The 25517-nt window shown below is 45.2% G+C and overlaps 1 protein-coding gene across 1 annotated transcript; it reads right to left on the bottom strand.

Annotated features, from left to right (window-relative positions):
* Positions 1-3822: 3822 nt before the first annotated feature.
* On the bottom strand, positions 3823-25513 carry LARP6 (La ribonucleoprotein 6, translational regulator). The gene is made up of 3 exons (XM_090271818.1): positions 25277-25513; positions 9261-9471; positions 3823-5390 (listed from the first exon to the last, which is right to left on the bottom strand). The coding sequence occupies exons 1-3, from the start codon at positions 25474-25476 to the stop codon at positions 4323-4325; spliced, it is 1479 nt and encodes a 492-aa protein (XP_090127944.1). The 5' UTR covers positions 25477-25513; the 3' UTR covers positions 3823-4322.
* Positions 25514-25517: the final 4 nt, after the last annotated feature.

The following is a 25517-nucleotide window of genomic DNA, read 5'->3' as shown; positions in this document are numbered from 1 at the left end:
AACCTACTGCACATTCCAAATACAGATAAGGGCAAGGATCACTCAGGCTTCATCTTTCATCCAAAGCACTCACTGTTTTTTTGTTTTTGTTTTTTTCACCCATAGTATAAAAGGCTGTGGAATTTAGATGTCTATGTACAGTAACAAAACACATGTCATGCTTGCTTCTGCTCATCCCATAGCTGATTCCAAGTCAGGAGTGTTGTGCAAACAGCTGCTCAACTAGCAGCTGATCCAGGTGAAAGTAGTTCAGTTTACCCGCTGGGCTGCACGCACACCCCAGACATGACCCCACCACATTCGTCCCAGCTCCCATAGCAACGAGTGACCAACGTGATTCATGCTGCATTGGTAGCATCACAAAGGACTGACCCATCAGCATGCCCATCGCTGTGAGGGGTACTTCGTGGGGACGCAGTACTCGGGACTGGCACCTACAAGATCACGTTTCCATTGGGGAATGGGCACGCACCAGGATCCAAGGTGGGGCTGGGAACCAGAAGTCAACATTCCCTAGTGTTTCACTCCATTCTTCTTAGAGCATTGCCCTTAGTTCTGGGTGCTTTTCCATCTTGTTTACCACTCACCAGGATAGACTGTGCAGCTGAATACTATTGGAAAAAGCGAGTTCACATTTTAGGGAAAGTAGTCAAAAATAATCGGTGACCAATGTATCTTCAAAGAGTCCTTTCTCCTGTGATTCAGTCCCGTGTGGCAGAAAGCAAAGAGAGCCTTTTTTAACCAAGCCACACCCTGGAGTGACGCAATGGTGAAGGAGATGCAGGCGTGGACACACTTCTGGGTCAGCCGAGCTCATGTTCAGAGGGCCTTCCCCTCAAGACACACAGCACTGGGGGACTGGGGCAGTTTGCCCCGTAGTCTCTGTTTAGGAAAGGGACAGCCAGCAACTTCTTTTTTTTTTTTCAGTAAGAAAGTTATGCAAACAAAACTGTAAGATGGTTTGGAGATATTATGAGGGAGGTTAAAGAGGAAGACTAGAAACAGGAAGATCTTGGGACAAGAATATAAGGACTTGGGGAGGAGGGAGCATCTAAGAAACATTTCGGGACTAGAACCAACAACTCTGAGTTGTCAACTGAATGTGGAAAAGGGTGAAGAAAAAGGTATAAATATGAGACCCTCACATCCTTTGAGCATTTGCCATGTGCAAGTTACTAAGCATTTTAGATATTAACTCATTTAATTCTCACAAATCATGAAGTAGGGATATTATCACCCACCTTATAAGGGAGAGGAAATGGAAGCACAGAGAGACTAAGTCACTTGTCAAAGGCCACTAGAATTTGAACCCTGGCTGTCAAGCCTTCAAACCTGCATTCTTAACATATGATGCAGTCTCTTTTCCAGTCTGGGACATGGAAGACAGTGATGTCCCTGGCTGGGATAGGAAATCAGGAGGAGCAGGTGTGCATGTGTGGAAGGCATGGTTGGAGGATGGCATGTGGACGTGTGTAGTTTGAATGTTCTGCCAGCCCCTTAAGTGGAGATGTCCAGCAAGTTTCGGATCCCAATATGGAGAGAAAGCTGGTTTTCATTAAAAACAATGAAACATCTGTAAAAATACTGTTGGCTGAATTTCCCAAATTATTCAAGGAAGGCCTGCTATGCTAATAAACAGGAAGTCCATGCTCCTGCTTTTGGCCAGAGCTTTAGAAAGATCTGGTTCTTCCGCAAGGTGCTCAGAGTTTGGGCGCATAAAGGTCTGCAAGCAAGACAAAGGCCAAGCCTTGGAAGAGGAGGAGGGCATGGATGTATCTGAGGCCCCTCAATTATTCAGAATGCCCTCCTCATTCCAATGGGTCAGTGCTTCTCACACTGCCTGCCCATTAGACTCTCCTAGGGAGGTTTAAAAACCACTGATTCCCAGGCCTCACTCAGAACTAATTAAATCAGACTATCTCAGGGTAGACACAGGCAGTTTTGAAAAGCTCTCTAGGAGATTCTAATGTGAGGCTGAGGGTAAGCACAAGAGCACTAGAAGGAAGGTTTGTCTTTAAAGATGATCAGAGCAGAGGGTAATGACTAACATCCACAAAGGACTTCTCAGTTCATAAAGCACTTGCACATACATGGCCTTATTTAAGGAGCATCCTATTATCCACTGGTTGGACAGGGAAACTCTAAATCACAGAGGAATGACTTGCTCAAGATCAGTTACTTATTGGAAAAGCTAGAATCCATATCTGCTGACCCCTAATTCAGGGTTACTTCATAAGGTCATACATATAGGGCAATACTACAAACAGAAGGTCAAGTTCATCTGTATTCACATAGAAAGGTGGGGGTATAGGTATTTTTCAAAGAAATTATAATCCACAGGATTGAATCTAAAAGCAGAGCTGTAGCTTGTATACATAAAGGAATGGAAGGTAACTAGGCCAAGAGCTGGTGAAGCCCAGAGGGCCCCATGGCCAGGAGCAGGCGGGCAAGAGGAGGCAGAGAGAGGCCTGGAGTAGGGCTGGGCTCTGCCCAAGATCAGGAGGCTGCTGGGCCACCTACAGTGGGTAGTGGTGGAAGTGGCAGATCTGAGTAATTCCTGAAGGCGTTTACCAGTTAACAGAAATAATTCTGGGTCTTCAAAGGGACCTATCCTCATATTACCAAGGTAAGAATCACCTGCTAACTTGTATAGTGCTGTATAATTTTAAATACATTGTCCTCTCCTATTTTCATAATGGCTTGCAGTACTACCCTAACACAGCAGCTCCCTGAGTAAAATTGGCATCGTCATACCTCATAGAGACACTGAGAGGATAACCAAAAGAATGTTTCTAGCAGAATTTCTAGCACATAGGAAGTGCTGAGTAAATATTCACACCTTTTCTGGTTCTTTTATCTTTCATGTGGATGGTGAGATTCAGAGATGCTAAGTACCATCTGGTGGTTAGAGTGTGGGCTCCGGCTGCAGACTGCTAGGTTTCAGCCAGCTCTACCCATCTGGAAGGGTTGGTTACTCACCCACACCAAGTCTCTGTTTTTTCTGGTGTATAGTAGAGATAATATCTGAACCTTTCTCTTGTGATTGTTGGGAAAATTAAATGAGATAATGCATGGAAAACTCATAGCACAGTTCCTGGCATCTAATCACTATTCAATAATTATTAATAAAGTTCAAATCCCTCCGAATAGCAAACAGATAAGCCAACACTGAAATCTTGGTCAGAGCTCTTCCAAGGAAGCTTCCAGTGATAATGGACATCAACCCAAGGCAAAGGAGCTACCATTTATGGAGGGCCAACTGCATTTCAGACACTGACATCAAGACAAAGCACTCTGCAGGGGTATAATGAGGCTCAGTGGGGCTAGTAACTATCCTAAGGTGACAGAACTAGGAAGTGGGGTCTGGGATGTGGGAGTCACTCTGTGTGACATCTAGTCCCACACCTTTGTTATCAGAATCACTAGGCAGGCTTGTTAACATCCAGATTGCAGGCCCCTCTCCCAGTTTCTGATTCAGTAGTCCTGTGGTGCGGCCTGAGAATTTGCATTTCTAGCAAGTTCTCAGGTGACGTCAATGCTGCTGGTCTGGGGAACCTCACACGGAGAACTTGGTCTATACAGAGCCCTCTTCTGCTCTGTGAGGTGCTGTGATGAGAGGTGTGGTGTTCTAACATCTGCACACACTCTGCCGCCCTCAGGCTTCCAGGACCCCAGGGAGAGCCCCAGGGCTGCCCTGCGGCACATTCAAGAAATGTGTCTCTGTTAAGCTCCCCAGGGCCTCCTGACACACTAAGCACAGCCTTGTCAGGTGGGCAGACTTGGGTCAGACACAGTCTATGACTTCAGAGCCAGCACTCCCAGTTGAGTGTTTTATTATTTATTCACTTGACAGGAAACATACATGAGGTCCTAGGAGACACCATGCTACAGGCTTAACTAGTTGCCGCTACACAACAGAATTCCTCCGGGCTCTCAGGAAGCCCCTGCACGGCCAGCTGAGGACAACGCGGTTACCACAGAGAAGAACCCTGCCCCAGAGAACAGACCCGCTGCCAGACCTTCCCTGGGGAGCCCCTGTCCCACAGCCAAACAGAGCTGTGACATTCACACACACTGGGCAGCATCAGAACGATGGTCATGCTGGGAGGAAGGGGTGTTCTGAACTAGAAGATGGTCTTAAAACCAGAGTGTACCAGACAATTTATATACACTACAAATATATAAATTAAGAGGTTTACATGTCTACAAAAATCTTTGAAAGGGGACTTAATTTCATTCTATGTCATGCCAGGTATTTGTCAGAACCTTGAGAACAGAGGCGGTTTTCAATGGAGCTGGTATTAAAAATAGAAGGTGTTTATTTATACATGGGCCCTGCCCCTCTCCTGTCCAGCATGGAATCCTCTGGTGTTGTCAGGGCCTCTGGGCAACCGCAGCACCCCCACAGGCAACCCATCTGCAGTCAGCATCTTCCGAGACAGCAGGGGACTCGCTCGGGGGCTCCTCTCCTGTGTCCCCATCTCGGCTTGGCGGCGCCTCCGGACCCAGGGGCTGCCAGAGGGAGTGACGCTGCTGTCAGAGGAGTAATCCGTGCACTTGCGGAAGATCTCGGGACTGGTGCTCGAGTTCAGCCTGCCTTCCTCGGCCAGTGGGGATTTCCTGGAAATGCCTTTGCGTTGAGCCAAGGGGCTGCTCCAAGGACTTGAGCACGGGGAGGCACTAGGGCTCAGAAAGAGACTCTGGTGGCCAGAAGGGCTGAGCTTGCCAGTGACTGCATGCCTCCGGCCAGCCATAGGCGACGTGGGGTTGCTCTCGGGGTCAGAGGAGCTGTTAGCAGAAGACTCGTCTCCCATGTATTGAAGCTCCTCAACCCTCTTGTTCAGGGACTTGCTCAAGTGGATGCTGGTGGTGGGCTCCTCGTCCTGGTTCTTGTCTTTGGGAGGTCTCTTTTTTGGTGGCTTCATACCAATAAGGACAGCTTTCATGTTCTCCTTGCCCTGAGATTCCAGGACCATGAACTCATGAGCTCTGATGGCCGCTTCCACCTCCTCAAACTCCACGATGGCGCACTCTTGGGTGCCCACCTGGCTGTACCGGCTGCTGATCCTCCGGATGTCAGGGGGCAGTTCTCTCCCGGGTTTGAGGATCCGCACTGACGAGATGATGCCAAAGGTCCCAAAGAGCTTGAGCAGGTGTTCCATCACTTTCTCTTGCACCCTCCCATTCTTCTGGGGGGTGCCCAGGGCCCACAGCTTGGGGCAAAGGTAGAGATCGTAGACCAGGAGCATCTTACTGGGGAGGTTCTCATTGGGGAAGAGTGGGACAGGGGTGGTCCTCCTCACTTTCCGGTGGTCCTCATTCAGCTCCAGGGTCACTGAGTACTTCAAGGCATGCGCTGTCGTTCTCCAGTCCCGTGTAAGGTGTTTCACCTGAAGAACACAAAGCAAATTGGAAATGGCACCTCATGTCCTTGTCCACCCGTGTCCTCTGTACTCGCCCTCCCACCTCTCCTTACTCCGGAACACGGGTATCTACAATCACACCTGGTGTGGGCAGGCACTCAAAAATCTAGTGAATGAATGAGTGAACAAACACACTCTGTACAATGTCAAGGGAGGTAGCACAGTTTGAAGCAGTGCTGTCAACAGAACTTTCCCATGGTGTTGCAGATATTCTCTTCTGCATAAGTTTCCAGGTCCAACCTGCAGGTTCTGCACCAAGACCTAAAACGTCATTCAACTTCTCAGTGCCTCGATCTCGTCTGTGAAATGGAGATGTTAACATGCCTACCCCATAGAGCTGGCCCGAGGATTAAATGAATATTTACATACATACCTACATCCAGACACACACATACCTATATATAATTTAAAATAGTGTCTAGCTCACAGTGAGTACTCAATAAATATTAGGTGTCATCATTATTTCAAATACTAGATGCTATCATTTTTATAGGACTCAGAGATTTTAACATTCAAATGCCTCTCTGAAGTTGTATTTCTGCATTTATGTATTTGCTACAGAGGAGGTTCCAAAAGAGGTTTCATATTTTACTGCAGTATCTCCTGGAACTAACGTGTACTGTTTCAACTTGGAATTAAATACAACTTGGGCCCCATGGAGAATGATGACACAGATCCCCTCCTTACTTAGTGGAAACTGTATCAATGTTGCAGTATGTGAAAGCTATATTTATATCATAAAGCAGTAATTTTCAAGAGGCCCACTTCCAGTGATGGGAAAGCCAGGGAGAATGAGTCATCCCAAAGAGACGGTGGAGGTGGGTGGGGTGGGTAGCGTGATCCACGAATGACGAGCTCACTCCTGAGTCCTCTGAGGCCAGGCCAGAGCAGGTGCTCTGCAGAGGAACCCTGAGACCAAAACAGGCACTTCCCAGGACCCAAGAAGGGAGCACTCCCTCCCAGAGCAGCGTGGGAGCACGCCCTCCCAGGGCAGCGTGGGGAGAACCTTGGCAGAGCCATCATTTGTTCAGGCAGCTCCTGCAGAGAGGACACTATCCACTGTAGCCAGTAGCCTCCAGATGAAATGGCCCAGATCTGGGTTTTGAGTGTGGGAACCATTAGTCCCCTACACACAGACTCAATGGGCTGATCACCATGACACAGACTAAGGGCAGAGAGAACTGGATGCAGGGAAAGGGTTGGACTTCGGGTGAACTGATGCACTTCAGGATCCAGAAAGGGTGAAGGTGATGACTGCAGGTCAGTGCCAGGTTGTGGGAGAGCCAAGCAAAGGTTCTCCTGGGGGTAGAACATGGGAACCTTCCCCAAACCTGGTAAAGGAGGGAGTCCTTGGGAGAAAGGGAGAATCCACGGTGTGAGCCTGAGCCTGAAGCCTGAGGAAACAGTGTCTGGGGTTGGGGTGGGGGTTGGTGTTGCCTTACTCAGAGGGCTGGAGAAGCTGACAGAGGCCACTCCAGTGGAGAGAAGACTGGGCTCTGGCAAGGACCCAGCAGCCCTCCAGAGCCACGAGCCAGGTCCACCGGGCAGTCTCCGTCAGAGCCAGAGCGGGCTCGGCCTGTGTCCGTGAGCTTTAGAAGGAGCGTGCAGGCACCCCTAAGAAGAGGAACCAGGGAGCCGTGGGCTTGGTGCAGTTGCCACAAGAACTTTGTGAGATTTTCAGCAACTGTCACGTCCCTGTTTGTTACCTTCGTCATATAGGTTTCCTACTATGATTACTAGGGAGACCCTTTAAAAGGAAAAGGGTCTTTGCTCTGATTTTGGAGGTACTGGTGAGTCTGTGTCCACTCTGAAGATGGTTTTCAACAGAGAAGACCCCTCCTGAATAGATCTGTAAGTGGCAACTTAAAAAGGAAAGAAAATCAGGATGACTCTTAGGGTCCTTGGGGAGGAAAAAAGAAATGTACAGGATGATTCCCCTGGCTGCTGCATTTTGGGGTTCCTCACTTTGCATTGAGTTTGCTCACTTTTCTCTGCAAATGTGTGATATTGTGATTTATAATAAGAAATATATATATTTGGTCTTCATCTCCGTTCCTGGCATTGAGCTCCCAAAACCTTTGTAAATCCCTAAGGGAAAAGAGCACTGGGAGCATCTTTTATTCTAATGAGGTGACTCTGGGTGGGCTCCCGATGGCTCCTGGATGTGGGCTGGTCACCAGAAAGACCGAGCCATGATGAGAAGCTTGGACTTTCACCAGCCCCCACGTCCTCCAGAGAGGGAGAGAGGGTGGAAATGAAGTTAGTAATTGATCATGTCTATGTGAGGAAACCTCCAAAAAAGCCCAATAGTAGGGGTTTTGGAAAAGCTGCCAGGTGGGTGAACACATCCACCTCCCTGGAGGGTGGCGCACCCCAACTTCACAGGGACAGAAGCTCCTGTGCTCAGGACCCTTCCAGTCCTCGTCCTATGTACCTCTTCATTTGCATCCTTTATTATGTCCTTTAATAAACTGGGAAATGTAATTAAGTGTTTCCCTGAGTTCTGCAAGCTACTTTAGCGAATAATTGAATCCAAGGGGAAGAGGTCACAGGAACCTCTGATTTGCAGCCAAGTCAGACAGAAGTTGTGGGTAACCTGGGGACCTACTACTTGTGACTGGCATCTGAAATGGGGGGCAGTCTCATGGGACTGAGGCCTAACCCTCTGATATCTGATGCTATCTCCGCGTAGACAGTGTCAGAATTGAGTTAGATTGTAGGGCACCCAGCTGGTGTCACAGAAATGTTTGGTGAGGAAGTCCTCCCTTCACATCTGGCAGCAGCGGTGTGACTGTGGCAACAGTGTGACATACACACAGGAGAAGAGTAGGTTCGTCCTTGGTAACATGAAATGCCCCTTCCCCTCCTCCTGTACCTTGAAAATTCCTACTCATCTTCCAAGATCCAACTTGAATGTCACTGCTTCTGGGAAGACCTCAATTCTCCAGGTAGGACTGGTTGCTCTAATCAAGTCACCCCCAACAGTGCTTTGTTCCTTCTTTCATGGTACTACCTACAGCCATACTGTCATCTTTCACTGACCTCTCTCCTTCAGTACACTTTGAAAGGCAGGGGAATGCCAAGTTCCTTTGCATATCCTGTGCTAGCACAGTACTCAGCATGCAGAACAAATAGGTTTGATGAATGAACAAAACGGACGAGGGCAGCGTCCACCCAGCGGTGAGGCCGAGAAGAGCTCTGGGAGAAAAGCTCCCCCCAGTGCTCCCTGACAATGGGGCCAGGACCCACCCGTCACACACCTTATTATACAACAGGCACATAGTGCTTTTCCTTTCTGTAACTACAGTTCCCCCAAGAGAGACAGAGTTCTTAAGCCGACTGGTCTGTAGGCTCCTGGGGAAGCAGGCAAACAGTCCAGCTGCTGGATGTGTACACAGTGGGGCCACGTGGCCTGCTGCCCCGATGGCAGAAAGAGGTGGATATGCCACACCCCCGCTGACAGACGAGGAGGCTGGCATTACACGGTGAAGGCTGCTGAGGCCCTGGAGAAGGCTCATGTCCCAGCGTTTTGAACACTCCTTCCTCCTTTTATTTATTCCATTTGATATAATTTCATATAATTCTAGGCCTGTAGGTATCTCACAGGGCCATTACTGAAATCTGTCCCAACACACAGGACCTTTTAAGAGTATGGGACAGTATTCCTAATAACAATCCTAAGTCCCTTCTCTTGATCATTTTTTTCTTTTCCATCCTTTAGATGGAGTAAAAAAACCACTAGTTATTAGGTTTCAAAAATATTAGGGTAAAAAATACTTAAACCCATAACCCAAAACACTTGAAATCCTGGAGGCAGCTCTGACAAGGAAGCCTCACCTTTTTGAAGGACGTGAGGAGTTTGACACTCACATATCCCAGCTTGTTCCTCCTCACATGCTTCAGCAGGAAGGCATCCTTCTCCAGATTTTCATCAGAAAAGTAGAATTCGATCTGATCCACCAGCTTCTTGATTAACTCCTCGTCCGGAGGCTTCCACTCCTGCTCCAGGTCCTCACGCTCATTCTCGCCCCCACTTGCCGTAGCGCCACTGAGACCAGAAGAACAGACGCACTGGTATTATGAGCTGAATTGTTTCCCCCGCCCAGAACACTCATGTTGAAGTCCCAACATCCCCACCTCAGAACCCGAGCTTATTTGGAAAGAGGCTTACAGATGTTGTTAGCTGAAGGCGGGGCCCTGCTCGAGCAGGAAGGCCCCTGATCTAACACGACCGGTGTCTTGAAGAGGGGATCTGGATGAACGCGCACAGGGAGACGCCATGTGAAGGTGGAGGCTGAGACGGGAATGCGGAAGTCAAGAAACATCAGAGACTGCTAGCAAACCTCTAAGGATAAGGAGAGAGGCCAGAGCAGATCCTTCCACAGCAGGCCCCTGGACATCTGGCCTCCAGAACTGTGAGGCAATCAATTTCTGCTGTTGCAGGCCCACTGGTTTATGGTACTTTGTTAGAGCAGCCCTTGGAAACTGCACTGGGTCACACATGAACCAGATTCCCCAGAGGTGCTGGTCACATGGCCACAAGGACATAGGTTTTGCTTCCAAAGAGCTAAGAAATCACACTTGTTTTTAAAAAGGAGAGAGGATCATTAAAATAACAACACCCTCTACTGACATTTATGCACTGCTCTGCCAGCCCACGGTTTTCACACTTCTTTTCCTTCCCTGCCCACCTTCACCCCACAAATCCTGATTTCTACAAGACAGTTTAGTGGAGTAACTAAGAGTCCCAGTTCTAGAGTTAGACTGCCTGAGTTTGAATCCTGACACCACCATTTATGAACTGAGTCAACTTAGGCAAGGAACTCCACTGCCACACCTCAGTCCATTATCTGTAAATTGGGAGTCATGATAGTCACTCTCCTATAGGATTGCTGTGATGATTAGATGAATTAAGACATGCGATATCCAGAAGAGTTCCTGGCATACCCTTAAAGCTCAGTGACAGATACATTCATTTACTCATTCATAAGAGGCAGATCTAGGATTTAAATTCAAACATTCTGTCTCCAAAGCCAGCACACAGACTACCTTCCAGGTTTTGTTGGGACCCTGCCATGGAATCTGGAAAACAATACAATTCACTGGGTCCTCTTACATGAATCCCACACCCACCAGCAGCTATTCCTGGATGGACTTCCCCCTTCCAGGAATATTAGGACATGAGAAGAAGCCAAAGAAATCCTGGGGAATGCTTCTTTAGGAAGGCCAACCTTTCACAAAGAGATTATAAAAACTTCAAAGCCATAAATATTTACAGAATTTGTGGTTACATCATAGCGGACACCATTATTAGAAGTTATCAAAGGTGATTCTCTTTTGTATATTTATTATCAAATTGGTTTGGCTCAGTGGATTGAGCGTCGGCCTGCGAGCTAAGTGTCGCTGGTTCGATCTTCCAGTCAGGGCACATCAGAGAAGGAAAACTCTGACTCCAAAAAACCTCCGCTGCCTTGCGGCATACCTCTTCAGGGGAAAGGCTAAGGGAGTAAACCCCGACAGAAAATCCGGGGCCGGAGTCCCTAAGGCGGTTTGACGTTGTAGTCAACACCGGCAACTCCTGCGGCGCACCTGAAGCCAAGCTGTACTGACTCCGTCTTTCCCTTGGACCCTTCAGCTGCGAAGAGAGGGGGGGTCTGCTGCATGGGCAACAGCAGACCCTCCATATCACCCTGCCCAGGCTCTGTAGCTTCAGCTTCACTGGAGAGGACACTCCAGCGTCATCGCAAGATGTCGATTCAACACGGGAGGAGACAGATACCGTGTCACTCCCGAGTCGGACTGCACAGCCATTCTCGGCGGTGCAGATAGACTCTTAAGATGCTACACCATCGTCTCTCGAGACGGACGGCTGCCGACGATATTATGCATTATATATAATAAAAAGGATTAATTAAAAATTACTTCCAGAAAAAAATAACTGCATCCTATGTGGTAGCTTGATGTCTAATAACATGACCATGAAACCCAGCGCTTCCACGGACATGTCCTGAGCAGAGAGCATCTCTTAGTACAGATTCGCACACCTCGTCGGCCTAGAGCATCAGTGTGCTCTGCTCTGCTCTGCGGGGAGCACTTGCCTGGCTCCAAAAAGGGCTCAGAAAGTTCACAGCACATTGCTCACCACAGCCAAAAGGTGAAAGCAACTCAAGAGTCCATTGATGGATAAATGGAGAAATAAGATGTGATATGTATATACATGAAATATATTTCAGCCTCAAAAAGAAAATTCTGACACCTGCTACAGCACAGATGAACCTCGATCAAGGACATTATGCAAAGTGAAACAGGCTCATCACAAAAGGACAAACATGCATGAGGTCCCTAGAATAATGAAATTCATAGAGAAAGTAGAGCAGCGGTTAACACGAGGTGGGGGAGGCATTAGTGGGGAGTTACTGGTTAATGGATAGTTTCAGGTGGGAAAGAAAAAAGTTCTGGAGATGGAAGGTGGTGATGGTTGCACAACAATGTGAATTACTTAATGCCACTTAAAAAGGGTTAAAATGATACATTTTGTTATGTGTATTTTACCACAATTAAAAATGTTTTTAGGGTGGAGGGAAGCAAAGGGGGGAAAAGTGGGACAACTGTAATAGAAAAAGAAAAAAAGGAAAAAATTGTTTTTTAAAAAGGAGGCCTTCAACACAAAGAAGCATGCATGTTTCCATGCATATTATGTTTCCTTTACAAAGAAGCAAACAGTTAATATTTCCCTGAGATCAGGATTAAGCTCTTAAATAAAGTAATCAACCAATGAGAAAAGGGCGGCGGGCTCGAAAGTAAAAGTGCTGTAACGTATTGCTGTGATGGTTTAAAGCTGTCCGACTCCAGCAAAATTTTCACTGGCTCTCAGCCACCCAATAAAAGCAACTGTGTAAGAGTCAAGATGAGAATAAAAATTGAATATTCTGTCAGGACAAGAAAAACTAAATCCATCTCACAATTTTTCAAATTCAGAAATTATAAAGCATAAAATATAGGCATTGGTTGATTTTTAAAATGAAGACTTTTAGTTATTTGCTGTAGACAGTCTGGAAGTGGTTTTGCAAAATACCTTCCTAATGTACCAAGACAAATGTCTATGAAGAAAAAAAAACTGTCTTGGAGACTAACATTAAAAATATCTTTTTAAAAAAATGTTTTTTAAAAATGGAATGATAAACAAGGAAATATATTAAGGCAACCCACAGTTATAACAGGTCAAATGCAACTTAAAACATTAGGTAAGCTGACTATTTTGGAAGGTCCGTGGAAGGCAGCTGAGACAGACGTTAGTCTGACTCACTGACATCCAACAGCAAACTCTTCCCCACTTGCTTTCCTTTGCTACAGAGGCTATACAAAAACTAAATATGCACTTTCCCAGCTTCTCTTACAGGGAGCAGCCACTTGTCACGTTATAGCCAATGACACACAAGTGAAAATGTTTTGGCACTGCCCCTTCCCCTTTTGTCTGTTTTAAGGGTGGATGTGATGGTTGCAGCTTTATCACTTATTTTACTGCCATAAGGAAAAGACCAAAAAGAGTCAGCTTCCCCTGATATATTGACATTATTGAGTTGCTGAACCAATCCTATAATGACCTACCTAAAGACTTCTAATTACACAGGAAAGATAATATCCTATTTGTTTAATTCACTTGTTAGCTGGGTTTTCTATTACTTATAGCCAAATTTTAGGACAGTAACACTGCAACAAGAAAAGAGGTCTTCCAAACATGCCAAAGGGAGATGGCAGCGGGACAATCAGCGGGATGCAAAAGGAAACGCAAGATGGACAGAACACAGTTTCGCTTTATTAGAGAAAATGTATCTACCAAATCGAAGTTAAAATAGATAGGCTGATTATTCCAGGTAAAATAAGTACAAATGCACAGGAAACTCTAAGCCCGGCTGACAAGGATGACAATAGAAGCAGGGAATGAGGTGAGGTATGTGATGATGACCGATGAAGAATTTTGGGTGGACTTACGGGTATTAGCAAAATGGCCTAAATTACTACAAGTGGCTAGTATATCAGAGGTGATCAGACTATTGAGGGGACCTACAGACCAGTAAGTCCTACTCCCAAACTAGAACAGTGGATGCTATTAACTGTGCTGGTAAACGAAAAAAACATAATGGAAGGAAGGCAATCTAGTTTTTCAGTTTTCTTCAGTGGCCATTCTAGAGCCTCCCGTCCTTCCCCAGGTCACCCACGGGAAGACCTTACTCCCTGTGGATGATCTTTCGGGGGCTTGATTGAGAAAATAAAGTTCATCCAATCAGACTTGCCCAGACCTCCCCTGTGCCTTGCCTTCCTACCCCCAAAACTTGTTCTGTACCTGGACATCCACCAAAAACCCTGTCTGCCACATCCAGGTGCCTTTTCTCCATCCTGCCCCTTTGCCCTGCGGCAGGATGGTAGACTGCAGATCACCTTCTTGATACTCTTCCCTTTTGGCTTAAAGGGCTTGTTCTTTTCTGATTCTTTTCATCCACTTAATTGCCCTTTCAGTCTCCTCTTTCTTCTCCCACTCCTAAATGTAGGTATTCCCCAAGGATCTCTCCTTAACTCTTTATCTCCTGGTAGCCTCTGTACTTCCGGCCCTGGTTGCTCATCCAATTCAGATCTGCCCTTCCTCCCATGCCTCTGTCCTTCTCTCCACTCCTGAGCTCCAGGCCTCAACCCCTACCTGACTGCCCGACACTTCCACTTAGATAGCCTGATACTGCTTCCAATTCAATGTGTCCAGAATCGAACTGACACCCTCTTTGGAACTCAGCCTCAGGTAGGATTGAAGCCTGGACCTATTATGAGACATTCTATCTGGGAAGCTCACCTTCCCTTCACAGTCTCACAGTACACAATCCATAATGTGTTGGGGGGCTAAGTGTATCAGTTACTTGCACCCAGGGAGAGGACAGGCAGGCAGCCAGAGATTCCAAACAGGTGGGCAGTACTGTGGAGGTGTATAAAACACGTGCTAGTGCAGAGGAGAGCTTCTTGCAAATAGGGTACCCCTCCCTCTGCATGGGTGCTCTCAGCAGCAACTGTGTTTCTCCAAAGGGGCATCTTGGAAGAATAGGACAACCTGTTTTATATCTGGGAGCATGTTGCACTGTTCCCTGGTTCATGCAACAACCTTTAAACAAAAAGGACCCTGGCCCTCGCTGGTGTGGTTCAGTTGGCTGGAGCATCATCCCATGCATGGAAAGGTCATGAGTTCTATTCCCAGTTGGGGCACATGCCTAGATTGTGGGCTTGGTCCCTGGTCAGACGCATACTGGAGGCAACTGATCGATGTTTCTTTCTCCCTCTCTCCCCTTCTCTCTCTCCCTCCCTCCCTCCCTTCCTCTTTCTCTAGAATCAATAAATATGTCCTCAGGTGAGGATTAAAAACAAATTTAAAAAGACCCTATATCCTTTGCAAACATTAAAAACATGCATATCCTTCAAATAGGAATATTAGCAACTTTTTGTCAATTACAACAGCCCTGTAGGAACTGTATGTCATCCCCCCAACTCCCAATGCCTCGTCAACTACTTTTCCTGTTCACTCTTATCTGCACTTAGGCTCAAAACCCAAGATGTATCTTTTGTCCCCACATTGAGTCAGTTGTCAAGTGTTGATTTTATTCTGCAGTGTCTCCCATCTGTCCTCTTTTCTATTCGACTGTCCTCGTTACTTCCACCTTGAAGCATATTAATAGCTCATCAAAAATAAATCTTAAAAATTAACATAATACACATGCATAGTAAAAACAAAAATAAAATAGAGAATTTATACAGAAAGCAACAATTTCCTGCTCCACTTCTTCTCCCTAGAGGGAACCTCTTTATATAAAATCATTTAGTTCTTATGACAGTTCCCATATAATTCAATAAAATTGCTCATAGCTCTATTTCTCACTCGTCAATTACAGACATTCTCTATTCATGTCCTATTACATAAGATGAGGATTTGGGATGCTCATCTTCCAAAGCCTCTTCTTCCAATTTTTAGAATTTTACATTATTTTAATTTTTCTAGTTGTGTTTTTAAATAATGGATTTAAAATTCTGTTCCTTACTCCATCAACCTTAAATAATATTTCTCAATTCCTCACTACATGTTGTGCATATTATTACCCTACCTTTTCCTTCACCTCTCCTTCCATTTCCAAGCACCCAAATTCTTTCAGATGTACCTTTATTTTATTTGGTCATGGTTCATACTATTTACATTTGATTCTGTAACTAATTTTTCATGTCTTGTCAATAGATAGTAAAATTTAAAAATCAATCTGTTATATGCATTTTATGCCTATGTAAACATTGCTCACTGCAGGGCAAAGACATTTGTTAAGGTTACTTTTGATTTTTAAAGGCCTGTTGGTTGGTTGACCACCTGGATTGATCCTTTAGGTCTCTTTTCTCTCATTCTGTCTGACTTTACTTTTGTCTTTGATTTACATGGTAAGAAATTTCTTTGACATTATCTTCCAACCTTTCCTAGTGAGTTTTTTAATTTCAGTAATTATTTACTTATTCTTTATGAACTCTTCTATATCTTCAGATTGTTCCTTTTTAGGAGCATCTTGTTCTTGTTTTAATGATGCAATATTTTAAATGCTCTCTCAGGGTACTACCTGGAGTATGTATTTTTAGTCTTTTTGTTTCCAAAAGTATCACCTACCTTCTGGGGTCCGTTTTTCTATTTAGCTTTCATGTCATTGATTTTCTTCATGTGACTGGTAAATAACTCATCTTTTTATTTATAAACATTTTTAAAATAAACTTATTTTTGAACAGTTTTAGATTTATAGAAAAATTGTGAAAATCGTACAGAGAGTTCCCACATACCCCACACCAGCCTTCTTCTATTATTAATGGCTTACATTAATGTGGTACATTATTATTAACTAAAGTCTACACTTTATTCAGATTTCCTTGGTTTTTATCTAATGTCCTTTTTCTGTTGCGGGATCCCATCTAGGACACCACGTTACATTTAGTCATCATGTCTCTCCTGGCTTCTCTTGGCTGTGACAGTTGCTCAGACTCTCCTTGATTTTGATGACCTTAACAGTGTTGAAGAATACTGTTCAGGTAAATTGTAGAACGTCCCTCTTTGTGATCTGCCTGATATTTTTCTCATGATTAGACTGGGAATATAGGTCTGGGAGAGGACCGCAGAAGGAGATTTCCGTTCTCATCACATCATATCAAGGGTAGGTATTGTCAACATGACTGATCACTGTGGATGTTGACCCTGATCCCCTGGCTGAGGTGGTTTGTCTCCACTGTAAAGTGACTCCTTTTCCCCCTCCCCACACTATATACTTTGGAAGGTAGTCACGGTACACAGCCCACACTTAAGGAGTGGAGAGTTAGGCTGCACTGCTGTTCATTTTGAAGAATGAAGGTCTGGATTGCTTTTTCTTGGTGGGTCATGTGAGTTCCCCCGAAAGCTGTATATGTACTCTTATTGGTTTTCTTCTTAGGTGGCTGTACTGCATGGGTGGGGCATGCCGACTGGCAGGCTTCATTTTAGGGAGAACAGGCAGGGAATCATTACTTAGGGACTTTATATGGAGAAGGCGTCCCACTGCAGGTACTGGCTTTACTTCAGCAGTTAGTTCATCTGATTCCTTCAGAAAATAATCTTGTTTTTTCTTTTTCCCCCTGGAAATAAATGGTAAGCTGTCTGCTACTTTCATCATCAGGCAGACTGGGCAATTATTCTAAAGGAAGAATTTAAATTACCTCTCAGAGATTAGCATCCCTTTTCAGTCTCATATCCTTCACGTATTTCCCAGGGTTCTGTCTTCCCACCTCCTGCCACTTCCCGTGGCCCCTTCTCCACTCCAGTTGTATTTTGGGTTAATCCTCTTCCACTTTGTGCCTTATTACATGTTTTGAAGAACAGCTATGCCACTGCTCTAATGATGGCGTAACCAACAACAACAACATTTTCTATTTTATATTAAATAAAACCCAAAGTCCTTAGTTCTTTATTCAGACTCATTTAGAATCTGGCTGTAAGCAGCTTCCAAACTTATTTTTATATATTTCTTTTCAGATCCTTTGCTCCCAGCAAATAACGATGTACAGTTCCTTGTAAGGGTCGCAAGGTTTCCGGACTCTATGCCTTTGAGCAGGCTGCTCCCATCTCCCTGCTACACATCAGGATCCATCTCAGATGCGCTTCTCCCAGGAAGTAATTCATTTCAACTTCCAACTAACACTTGGCTATACTTTATCGGAGCTACTTGTGCACACTTCTTTTTATGCCCTGAACCCTAAGTGCCTGGAGAGTAGGATTCATACTGCTTTCTTTCACTCTAGCAGCAACCCAGAGCCTTGCACACAGTAGGAAATGAAAAAGTACCACTAATGTAAAACGCATCATTTCTGTGAGGGCAAATCATACCTATCAGGACTGAGACAGAAGGTATGGTTACTGGTGAATACCTTGTTAGTGGCCTTTCAAAAGGACTTTGAAAAAGTTTTACATTTACAATATTGTTTCATTTTAAATCAAGCATTATACTTTGGGAGTGGTGATAAACTTTTTGTTATATCTGTAAACTTGCTGGAAATAGAAACAGGGTGGAAATAAAGGGGCACAATTCAAAATAGATGACTGGGCTCCACAAGCCAGTGTTGAAGTATTTACCACATTTGTAAATAATCTGGAGAAACAAATATAGCATAAAATCTCCAAAGCTTTTCTCATAAAATCTCAAGCTAACTTGGATATGTTTTTTGAGTGACTGATCAAAAGATACTTTACAGAAGGAGAATATCCAAACTAAAATGGAATGATGAGCTCCTCACTGTGGCTTTCCACACAGGAAAGATTTCTTGGACTCATCTATCCTTGCAGATTGTATAATATGGCACTGTGGCCACCAAGGCCAGGAAAATGCTGGATAGCAACAAGAAGAATATTGAGAAAACATAATTTATGAAAAACACTAGGGTCCAGTCTGATCTGTGTGAAGTTTCTTTTGCTTAGCCTCCAGAAAAAGATAATGAATCTGAAAAGGTTCACAAGGCAACTAAATTGGTGATGCAAAATAAAAACATGATGGCACTCCTGGCCAGGTGGCTCAGTTGGTTGGAGCACCATTCCGTACACCAAAAGGTTGCAGGTTTGATGATTCCCACTAAGGGCACATACAGGAGACAACTGATTGATATTTCTCTCTCACATCGATGTCTTTCCCCACCCCTCTCCCTCTCTTCCTCTCCCTGCCACCTTCTTTTCTAAAATCAAGAAACATATCCTCAGATAAGGATTTAAAAAAGACTTCCGGCCAAGATGGAGGCTTAGACAGACATGCTGCATGTTCCTCCACAACTGAGAAGGAATACAACTACCTCAAAACTAGAGATGACCAGAAGTTCCAGAAAATCCAGCTGCATGGAAGTCCAACAAACAAAGATATAAAGAAGAAATACTCATCCAGACATGAGGGAGGGGCGGAGCGGGTGGAGAGGACGAGATGTAGTGGCAGAAGCAGCAGCAGCAGAGGCAGGCCGGTGGAAAGTACAGTCACACACAGGGACACCTGGGGAGCGCTCCTAGAACCAGACAAGACCACACAGCTCATGGTTCCTGCACCAGGGGAAATGAAGCCTCATTGCTTCTGACTGTGCAAACCAGTAGGGGTTGGGGCAGAGGAAGAAACTGCCGGTCTATCAGCAGAGTCTGCTCGTTTGAAGGGCGCCATGGTCCTAAAACATCCACGGACCCACCCACTCTGGGAGCGATGGCCAGGGCAACAGCTAGAGAAGCGCCAGTCCCATACAGAAGTGGGAGAAGTGCCTGGAAAAGAGGCGAGTGCTGAGTGGGGGGCATTGTTCCCTCCCGGACCCCTCCCCCACATACTGCACCACAACATGGTGAAACGGGTCGCCCTGTACTGAGGAATCCCTAAGGCTCCACCCCTTACTATGTAACAGGTACAACAGCTCTACCTAAGACACAGAGGCAAACAAATACAGGAGTCTGTCAAGATGAGGACACAAAGAGGTATGGCCCAAAAGAGGGAACAGATCAAGGTCCCAGTGGAAGAACTAAGTGACGAGGTGATAGCCAACCTAACAGATGAGGAGATAGCAAACCTAACAGACACAGAGTTCAAAACACTGGTGATAAAGATGCTCATAGGCTTGACAGATATGCTTAAGTATGGCAAATGCATAAGGGAAGAAGGGAAGGCTATGCTAAATGGAACGAAGGGAAATCTACACAAAACCAATGGTGAAGGGAAAGAAACCGGGGTTCAAATCAATGACTTGGAACATAAGGAAGAAAAAAATAGTCAACCAGTACAGAATGAGGAAACAAGAATTGAAGAAAATGAGGAGAGGCTTAGGAACCTCTCGGACAACTTTAAACATATCAACAGCCAAATGATATGGGCACTGAAGGAGAAGAGGAAGAGCAAGAAATTGAAAGCTTAAGTGAAAAAATAATGAAGGAAAACTTCCCAATTTGGTGAAGGAAATAGACATACAAGTCCAGGAAGCACAGAGTCCCAAACAAGCTAAACCCAAGGAGGACCACACCAAGACACATCATAATTAAAATGTCAAAGGTGAAAGATAGAGAGAGAATCTTAAAAGCAGCAAGCGAAAAGCAGTTACCTACAAAGGGATGCCTATAAGACTATCTGCTGATTTCTCAAAAGAAACTTGTAGGCAAGAAGGGACTGGCAAGAAGTATTCAGTGTGATGACAAGCAAGGACCTACAACAAAGATTACTCTAACCAGCAAAGCTATCATTTAGAGTGGAAGGGGTGATGAAGTGCTTCCCAGACAAGGTAAAACTAAAAGAGTTCATCATCACCAAGCCATTATTGTATGAAATATTAAAGGGACTTACTTAAGACAAAGAAGATAAAAACTATGAACATTAAAATGAAAACAAACTCACAACTATCAACAACTGAATCTAAAACATAAAAACAAAATCCAGCTAAGCAAACCAGAATAGGAACAGAATCATAGGTATGGGGATCATTTGGAGGGTTACCAGCTGGGAGGTGGAAGGGGAGAAATAGGGAAATGGTGCAGGGATTAAGAAGCATAATTGGTTTGTACAAAATAGACAGGGGGAAGTTAAGAATAATATAGGAAAGGGTGAAGCCAAAGAACTTATATACACCATCCACGGGAATAAATTAAGGAGAGTGGGATTGCTGGAGGGAAGGCGGGTAATGGGCAGAGGGGAGCAAAAGGAAAAAATATTGGGACTACTGTAACTACATAATCAATAAAATATACTTAAAAAACAAACAAAAAAAGAAACCATGAGGGAGGGCAGAATTAAAAGATAAAGTCTCTTCAAGGAGACAGATTGCAAATATAAAGTATGTTTCCAACTTGGAAAAGGCACCTAGGGAACAACTTTATTTTGGATGCCACTAGCCGAGGCCACATCTTGTGTTTTTGTGGCCACAGGTTCTTATACATTTATTAGAGATCACGACCTGTCTTCTGACATGATATTCTGATATGTTTCTCAGTGCCTGGGAAAAGACTACAACTAGTGGATGTCTCTGCTGACTAAATAATAGTTTGTGATGTGGAACAGAGATAAAGTATACAAAGTACTTATTTCCATGTCCTACACAAACTGGCATTGATAAATGGAGGTTTTCATTATCATCATCCAGAACAGGTAAATGACAGCTTAAACAATGTCCCTAAACATCATGGGAGAAAGAAATATAGTTGCTTCTGTTTGCTAAATGAAAAGCAGATGTGCTCAGTGGTTATTATTTATACTAATATTTAGTATTATAATTTTACATCATTTTATACATTGTAAGACAAAGCAAACAAGTGAACACGTTAATGTTATTAGAAATCAAGATTTCCAGTATAAAACATAAAAGAAGTAAAGCAAAACCTGTAATATTAAATTTGGATTAGAATTAACAATATAAATTTCTTAAAAATACCTTTCCTAGTTCTGTCCATTGAAAGGACCTAAAAGAACTAATGCCCCAGTATAAATTAGTACTCTTAATTCAAGTCTTGGTTTCTAAATACCTCTCCATTAGTATTTGAAAAACCAGGGATTCCTGTGGAAATAGCTGCGTCGCATGACTGAAGTAGGAAACATACAAATTAAGCCTAGAATATCTAGTATCAGAAAACAACGAAGTACTCAAAGAAAGGGGAAATAATTAACTATCTCTGCTTGCCTCTTTAGGGGGAACCCTTGTTCAATCCCAGATGATGAAGCAAAACTCTCTTTTATAGCAGAATGCTAGCTAATAAATGTACTACAGATGATAAAATTAGGAAATCACCAATTGGTAATCTCCAATAAACTGACTCAAGCAAGAATCATCAATGAATGCTAAAACCATTAGGGGAAAATCGTTGGCAAAAGAATCATTGTTAACTGCAATGGAGAGACCATCTTAACCAAGAGGTCAAATTTAGCATCACTAATGGTGGATGCTGTCTAAGGTGATGCAATGAAAAGTCCATGGCATTGCCTATGAAATGTTCTTGCCAAAATATTTAATCTGAATCTAATCAAGCCTTTAGCCCTAACTTTCAGTTTACAGGAAACACATGGCACAAAGGAGCAAGTTAAACTAGATGATGAGAACATAACCAGACCAATTCCAACTGTGAAGCATTCGATATGACATCTGGCCTCTTTGTTCCAAAAGAGAAAAGCGTTAAAAAAGAAAAACGTGGTAATGTTCTAAGTTAAAATACTCTCCAGAGACATTACAGGCAAATGCCTCAAACTGGATTGGATTCTGGTTTAAGAGGAAAAATAAACAGCTATAGAGATAATATGGAACAATTGGGGGAACGCTGAATATGGAACTTGACTATTAGAGTATTTGGGGAATTATATTAGGGAATTTTTCATTTTCTTAGTTGTAATAATAGTATTATGATATTATAAGAGAATGACATTAAGAGCTATAAAATAAAGTACAGAGGATATAAGTTTTATGTACCAGATATTTTCAAATGCTCCAGGGAAAACCACATACATTGTATCTGTGTCAGATACATATGGCAAAACATTTACAAGTGTACTATTCTTTCATATTTATGTTTGAAACATTTGTGTTAAAGTAAAATAGTGATCGAATAGTGAGGCGAACACTAATGAAAATTTGGAGGTTACAAAGATTTTTCTTTGTTTCCACTTTTTCCTTGTCCCCCAAGTATAAGCCAGGTACTGGAGATATGGAGAGGACACAGGCAAGATCCTCATTGTCTAGTGGAGAAGAAACACAAGTATTTCAACTCCACGGAGTGAGTGTGATGACAGAGGCATGTGTTCATTCAGCAAATATTTAGAAAGCACACATTAGGTGCCAGGTGCTGAGGCTACAATGAGAACATGGCAAGCAAGCATGGCCCCTGCATTCACGGAGCTCAAATTCTGGTCAGGGAGACAGAATCTAGAATTAATAATTGTGGGTAAGAGCTAGGCATAAAACGGACAGAGGGGTTCAGCAACACAAAGGAGGGGAAACACATCCAGGGATGGAGATGGCTGGGAAAGAGGCAGTGAAGTTTTCAGGCTGACTAGAAATCAACCAACCAGGAGGACCCAGGGGTGTGACTACAAAGTCCCAGTAGACAAAAACTGCACCCTGCGTTCAGGGACCTGGAGGGGTGGGTTCTGCGGGAGCATGAACTGTTGGACAGGCAGGGAAGAAAGCAATGGACTGAGGGAAGATGTGGGCAGATGTGAATTTAGGAACCTGGGCTGGCTCTCAGAGCGGCAGCTGCGCCTGTGCCAGGCTGGGCCCAAACCAGGGACAGTGTAGCACTTGTTCTTGGCTACATCTCCTCGTGCGCTGGATGTCTGCCTGCTGGGCTCTCTTGGCTCCACTACCCTGAGGAGCCCCAGTGAGCAGCATGAAATGCTTCTGACTGAATGCTCCACAAGACTCAAGCACCTGGAGCTGGGAGAGAAGGGTGGCCCCAAAGAGACAGTGTTGAGGGTGAGGGCAAGAAGCCTGCCAGAACTGAGGATTGCGTTCTGCTAGCTCTCATAGGGGATCTTTCCAGGCCCAAGAAATTAGCAGGGCTTTAATCTCTGCTAATGGTACTGTCTCAAAACTTAGCCCTGGGCCCTGGCCTGTGTGGCTCAGCTGATTAGAGTGTCCTCCTGTAACTGAAAGGGCAAAGGTCGCCAGTTTGATTTCCCAATCACAGCACATGCCTAGGTTGCGGGCTCAATCCCTGGTTGGGGCTCCTGCAGGAGGCAGCCGATTGGTGTTTTGCACATGGATGTTTCCTTTTCTCTTTCTCTCTCTTTCTCCATCTCTCTCTTGAATGAGAATAAAATTAAACTTTAAAAAATTTATTAAAAAAAAAACACCTTAGCCCCAGGATAAGGGACAGCTTTTTGCCAGTCATCAGCAAAGTCAGAAGGATAAACCACTCGGGGCTATTATACATGGCCTCTGAACTTTTTTGACTAGGTGGTTGCTTTTTCCTCAAGACTGTGAAATGCCAGTGATGATGGCGTCATTATTTTTATACTCCCAGTACTCAGCACAGCTGAATGAATGAATCAGACTATATGGTATGTAAGGTGCTGATATATCTATTGTGTCATCTGCTGTGACCCAGCTCTCCTGATCTATATGGTTCGGCTGGACGTTCCTCCTCAAATACCTCTGTCTCCACGGAACTGCTCTGAATCTCTGGGTCCCTAAATCCAGACTACCTCCACTAGGAAAGGGTCAGCCAGTGATAGGGAATGGGTTTGGCCCCAGTCTCCTTATGTGCATGAGCTGATTGTTCTCCTAGTGAAGGAGATATATGCCTGCCACAGAATAATCCTACAGAGCCCTGACAGGTAAAGCATGTGCACAGGGCCCCAGAAGAGGGTTCTTAAAAGTGCGTGTTGGCATTTCCCAGAATTTGCAAGTTGTGCCATTGCCCTATTCTCATTTCTATGGATACTCCGTACTGTATCTCCTTTCAACAGCAAGAACAAAAAAAAAAAACAAAAAAAAAACACAATCCCGAAAGGCCTAGGCATTAGTAGGACACAGATTAAGATCATCCACTGATGACAAAGCTCAGGGCCCAGAGGCAAGGTTAGACAGGTGACTTCTTGTGCCATACCAGCTCCAGACTACCCATCACCCAGGACCCAACGCCAAGTCAGCAGGATGATGATGCAAGCATAGATGCCAGGTAGGGAAGGCTGTGTGAAAACGGGAATTCCCCAGCAAGGGAGGATGCAGGCAGCGAGCCCTAAGTTGATCCCAAATCAGGGCAAGAGGTCTCTCTACACCATTAAATCACCCCTCCTGGGATCCCACAGCAGCAAGTGTCAGCTGTGCCTGACCGGTCCCCACCTAGAGCCTGAGGGAAGCCATATGGACAGATAAGCAGAAAGGGCAGTGAGGGCTTGCTGGAACCCCTGGGAAAAGGTGTGTGTGTGGGTGCGCCTCTAGGGTGAAGACCGAGCTAGGCCGAGCTTCCTAGAAGGGTCTTTGGATGAGCTCAAGGAAAGAGGCTCCTCCTGGGGAGGAGAGGGCGAGGATGGCCCAGGAAGGGCTGCCTCCTAGGTCCCAGAGCATGCCCACGGGCAGACACCTCGGACCCCCGCTGCCAGCCCCCCCGCCCGCCCCCCGGGGGGGGGGGCCTTGGTGGCTTTACAGAGTTGCGGACCAGGGCTCCAACGACCGCCACAAGCCAGTTCTGACGTCGTGCGACGGCACAGAGCAGCGTCCCCGGGGGCAGGGCTGATCCCAAGCCCTCCGTCCACCGAGTTGTGGTCTCCGAGCTCCCCTGCGCCGGGACCGGGGTCGGCAGCTCCCACTCGGACCTGGCACGCCGCCGCGCTTACCTGTGCCCGCGACTCGGCTCCTCCTCGCTGGCACTGCCCCAACCGGGGCTGAGATACCGAGCAGGATCCCCCGCACCCTGCGCCTCCGCGCTCTCCTCCTCGTCCTCCAGCTCCTCCGCGTCCTCGGCCTCCTGGATGGCGACGCGGATCTGCACCGCGGTCTCAGGCCCGGGCAGAGCCTCCTCTCCGGGCTGGGCCATGGCTCGCGGGCCGGCCGGAACTGCGCCGCCGCCGCCGCCGC

Source organism: Furipterus horrens, unplaced genomic scaffold (genome assembly GCF_987537825.1).
Source record: "Furipterus horrens unplaced genomic scaffold, mFurHor1.1.pri manual_scaffold_3, whole genome shotgun sequence".
In the NCBI taxonomy this organism is placed as follows: Eukaryota; Metazoa; Chordata; class Mammalia; order Chiroptera; family Furipteridae; genus Furipterus; species Furipterus horrens.
This window is presented reverse-complemented; position numbering and strand designations above follow the sequence as displayed.